Source organism: Ostrea edulis, chromosome 1, assembly GCF_947568905.1.
Source record: "Ostrea edulis chromosome 1, xbOstEdul1.1, whole genome shotgun sequence".
Classification (NCBI taxonomy): domain Eukaryota; kingdom Metazoa; phylum Mollusca; class Bivalvia; order Ostreida; family Ostreidae; genus Ostrea; species Ostrea edulis.
In genome coordinates, this window is record NC_079164.1 from 53,249,477 (window position 1) to 53,254,405 (window position 4,929).

Genomic DNA, 4,929 nt, shown 5'->3' on the forward strand with positions numbered 1-4,929 from the left:
TAGTTGACGGACAGATAGACACCTCATATATGGGTAAGAATAGCCGACTAAAAAGCAAATTTAGAGTCTGCTCTGAAGCTGACCCACCAAGCATTTGCTGGATTGAATACAAAGTGAACCTAATGTCTGCTTTTCTGAGCCAATTCTAGTGTATAAGATAGGGTATAGACGGTACTGTATGCTATAAGCATGGCCAGATCATCAGCAGTCAATATAATGGTCAATGTACATACCATTCACTCAGAACAACAATACAAAGTGACTACGTGTTGCTCTAAGGCATCAATAAATTAAGAAAAGTATAAATATGGTATTTTACTTGTAATTGTATAAAACTAAAGAAACAAAAAGTCAATGGACCACAATGCTCACCTACCTCATGCTGCATATGCACTACTTGGACAAACTGTAGTACGCTCACGAGTTTTTAGAGTAAACTTTCAAACCATTTCCCTTCATACTCCGGTGTTCAATTTCAAATCATGGGAGAAAATTGAACTGTACTACAAGACAACACTTGCCTATCATCAAGAAACTATACCCTTAATGTTTTTTAGGAACTTGCCTATCATTAAAAAACTATACCCTTAATGTTTTTGAGAAGATTTTTCGAGAAATTCCTGTATGTTCCCATGTAAAACTTTAACCCTCTGTTGTGGCCACCTAGAGTTCATAATTCATACTTTGCACCAAGGTTTTTTTTATAGAGATATGTGTCATGATCCTCACCAAAAGTCTTCCAGATAAGTTCAATTGTAAACAAGATGTTCATGGACCGTAATGATCACCTGACTAACATACCTCCACTCTTCAATGGACAGCTAAATTTTTCAGTTTTTTCAATGTCCAAGAGTGAAAAAGCATTCTAAATAAATTCATGTATTGTATTTTCATTATACGATAGCTGCTCCCTGAAGAAACTAGTGCTGACAGTGGGGTCATGAAAGCATTCTTCATAACCATACATTAAGTATTTTGTCACAATGCACCAAAGTAAAGAGGGTGATTTTACTAGATAAAAGGTATCATCAATCTCTTATCTATTTAGCTCTCCACTAGAGCCTGAACCTGAAAAGATTTCTAAAGAACTACAACTCATATTATTTAAACCCTGGAGCATTGAATTTCAAAATTTTAGTAAAGGCATTCCTGCTCTTTATGACTATACACACAATTTGCCTGCTAAATGTCCCTGAGTAAAGAAAAAGATTGTTAAATTGCATATTTTTTTTATTACAGTTTTGATACCTGCCTAGCATTAGATCTCACGACCCAAAGGCCATGAATGTCCTATTTTTGGGAGGGGCATACTTGCTCATCATGACTATAATAGTCTGTCTACTATGATGATAGTCTGTCCATGAGTAAAGAAGATTTTTCAATGCCACATCCCTCAAACTCCATGAGTGCAGTGACCATTTAAATTCCCCTTTTCCTAAAGATGTTCCATACTAAAGGTGATGAAAAGAAAAGTTGATTACATTTAGATGACAACAAACGACGGATGATGATGGACAACTACCAATCGCAATGGGTCACCTGAATGATTCAGGTGACCTAAAGATTGTCTAGGCCATAACTTTATAGTGGACAGACACTAGTAACTCCTACTTTGCGTTAAGATTGCTTATAGTCAGACAGTGTGTCATTAACCATGAATCGTGGCCCTATCCTGACTCTGGAGGTCATTCTACACTATCTTAAGATACTTCATATTATGTTGACAAATTGGAGACATTGGGTTCTTATACATATTTCTATGTAAAACTTTAAATGCATTTGGTGGCTAAACTTAGACTGACCCAAAACAAACCTGAGTTGGAAACTTATTACCAAGACCACAAGCAACAGTTTCTCAGGTCTTCTCTCCTACTTCAAGACAACAGTTTGACTGCTCCCCAAGAAGCAATGCAATAAGTGTATACTGATCTTAATCACTCTTGAAGAGTTTTAAACATTTTACTATTTCTCAATTATCTCCTTAGCCCTTTATTCATATAAACTCAAATTCCCTTCCCCTTAAGATACTTTATGGCTGAGTTGTTCTGGAGAGGTTGATGACAGATGGCAGACAATGATCAGAAAAGCTCACTTGAGCCAATGGTTCAGGCGAGATAACAAAAGTGATGTCACTGACTTGTTCTTTGCATATATAATATATCAGAAATAGTATTTATACAGAAGGAGTCCACCAATGAACAATGTTATTCCTATGGCAACAGGGGTTAGATATGAGCGTCTGTTTCTCCATAGTTCACTTTTTCTCTGTTTTTCTTTCATGCGATTGATCTGATCCTGTGTTTTCTGTTTGCGTTCTTCTCTCTGAATTCTTCGGCGGAAAGTACTACTGTAAAGATAAAGGAAAGTACTACTGTAAAGATAAAGGAAAATTCTCAATATAATGTAAGCAGTTACATCTAGTTCAGAATGCTGTAGTACATTCAGTTAAAATTCTCTGCTTAGATTTTTCATAACATGTTACATATGGATGTGTAGTATTTTAAAAAGTTTCTCGAAATGCCTGCAGTTTTCATTATACTATCTGACTAAAGCTTGTCTAGAAAATTTGCTTTTAACAAGATGTGTTTGTGAAACACAAATGCCCCTGATAATGGCCAATTCCGAAGATGGCCAAGGTCACAAGGACAAATATCTTGGTACCAGTAGAAAGATCTTGTCACAAGAAATGCTCATGTACAATATGAAAGCTCTAATATTTACCATTTAGAAGTTATGACCAATGTCAATTTTTTTAAAAGTAGGTAAAATGTCAAGGTCAAAAGGTTTAGTACCAATGGAAAGGTCTTGTCACAAGGAATACTCATGTGAAATATCGAAGCTCTATCACTTACTGTTCAAAAGTTATAAGCGAGGTTAAAATTTTCAAAAAGTAGGTCAAACTCCAAGGTCAAGGTCACAGGGTAAAAAAACTATATTATATACTAAAAAGTTGTTATTTAAGTGTTTTACACATAAACACTATATACCAAGTTTGGCCCCACCCTGGGGTCAGAATCCCTGCCCCGGGGATCATGAAATTTACAATCACTATGCATTTAGTTTTTCTTACAGGTGTGTGGTTCTTAAGAGGAATTTGTTTTTAAAATTGGTCAATTTTGGGCAGTTTTTGCCCCCACCCTTAGGGCTCCTGGGGTGCTGGAGTCCTCAAATTTACAATTTCTGTCCCCCTTGTCCCACAGATGCTTCATACCAAATTTGAAAAGAATTGGAATAGTAGTTATCAAGAAGAAGTTAAAAATGTTCAATTGTTAATGCACGACGGCAGACGACAGCCAATTGCAATAGGTCACCTGAGTAAACTTAGGTGACCTAACAAAACATAAAGCAAATGGACAGTGTAGAATGAAGTAGGAAAATGTCCAGCCTATTGCAAGCATTGTCTAAAAAAACAAGTGCGGAACCAACAAGAGGTACTGTGAGCACTGCTCACTAAGAATACCCCCCGCTTACCCCAATCTCCCAAAGGGTGTTGTTAATAGGTATAAATTACTTCTTTCTTGAGTGTAAAAAAGAAAGGGCATGACAAAACCTTGGGTAGTCTCTTCTCTTGGGAGAAATGGATAAGAGATAAAACCATATTACTAAGTACTTCGATGTCCAGTGCACTTGACCTATGACCTTTTGACCCCAAATTCGAAAGGGATCATCTTTGTCCCATGAGTAGTCCATATGTATGATATGGTGACTGTAGGTGAAAAGGATAATGCTTTAGAGCCCGGAAACCATTGCGTCTACAGACGGACAGACAACCGATTCCAGTACCCCCCCCCCACCACCACCACCAACTTTGTTGCAGGGGGTGGGGTATAAAAATATTGACCAGGATGATTTACAGTCAGATGATGAATTTATCATAGCCACATCTGGAACAGTCACTAATGATGAAGCTAACATTCAACAAAACAGACATGAGGCTAAAAATAGATGCTGGTTCAAAAGTGAAAATCATAGCAAGAAACAAAATAAACCAACTATCAATGAAAACTCGGATTGCAAAGACATCAGTGAAGCTCGCTAGTTACACTGGGAACAACATACAATTCAATGAACAGTGTTTTCTTGGTCAGACACTAACCATATTCAGATCAGTAGCACATGCATGAACCATCAAGGCACCAGTACAAACATGATATCAACATGATATACCTGTTCTCTTTCTCCTTCTCAGGAATTAACTGCTCAGTGTCTTTGGGTGCAATTCGTTGATTTTCATAATCCTTTTCTTCATCCTCATTATCTGTTTTCCTGAGGTCAGGACTACGAGGGGGGAGAGGTGGGGGTTGTCTGTCAATGGGAAGACTTGTGGTTCTCTCTGGCGGTGTGGGAGGGTGGTCTTCTTTATTGATGCTTTCCTGGAATACACACAAAACTCAATATCATTAAGTTGGGGCAATCTTAAACGTTTCTACTTCAAGTGTGTTCTAACATACATGGAGAGAATGTAATCAATGCCAAAGGTGTATTCCACATGAAGCACGGCCCCTTCTTGCTGAGCTTGAAAATCACATCTAATCAAGATTGTAGTCTTGCACTGATGTTTTTAAAGTAAAGTATCAAGTTTTTGACATTTTTCACTTCTTTTTGGAAGTGATTTAAAATGCAGTAAGTTTAATATACATGTAATGATAATATTTATGATATCAAATAAACAAGATGCTTGCAGGCAGATTGCACTAATGACTTTTAATTTTACAAGACATTGAGTATGGTAAATAATCTAGCTTTACCAGACCAAAAGTAATTTACCAGACCAAAACTAATGTGCAAAATTTGTTTATCAACTGAAATTCATATATCTACCCCTGATTTGCCTTGCATATATTTCAATCCAAACAAGCTGCTAAATACATTTTCTAACACAATTATCAATAACAAAAGTTCATATACCTTGTTTTTTGTCGTCATTGA

General features: G+C 36.7%; 1 protein-coding gene across 3 annotated transcripts in view; it reads right to left on the reverse strand.

Moving 5' to 3' along the window:
* Positions 1–300: 300 nt before the first annotated feature.
* LOC125649920 (tyrosine-protein phosphatase non-receptor type 1-like) overlaps positions 301–4,929 on the reverse strand; it is a 31,361-nt gene continuing 26,732 nt past the window's right edge. The window contains exons 8-10 of one of the 3 annotated variants that reach the window (XM_048877795.2): positions 4,168–4,373; positions 2,180–2,347; positions 301–1,451 (exon numbers count right to left, since the gene is read on the reverse strand). In XM_048877795.2, the coding sequence (XP_048733752.1) occupies positions 1,436–1,451; positions 2,180–2,347; positions 4,168–4,373 (390 nt within the window). In that variant the 3' untranslated portion in view covers positions 301–1,435. Of the gene's footprint in view, positions 2,372–4,167; positions 4,374–4,929 lie in introns of all 3 variants that reach the window. The other 2 variants (XM_048877788.2, XM_056153945.1) reach the window with 2 other exon arrangements.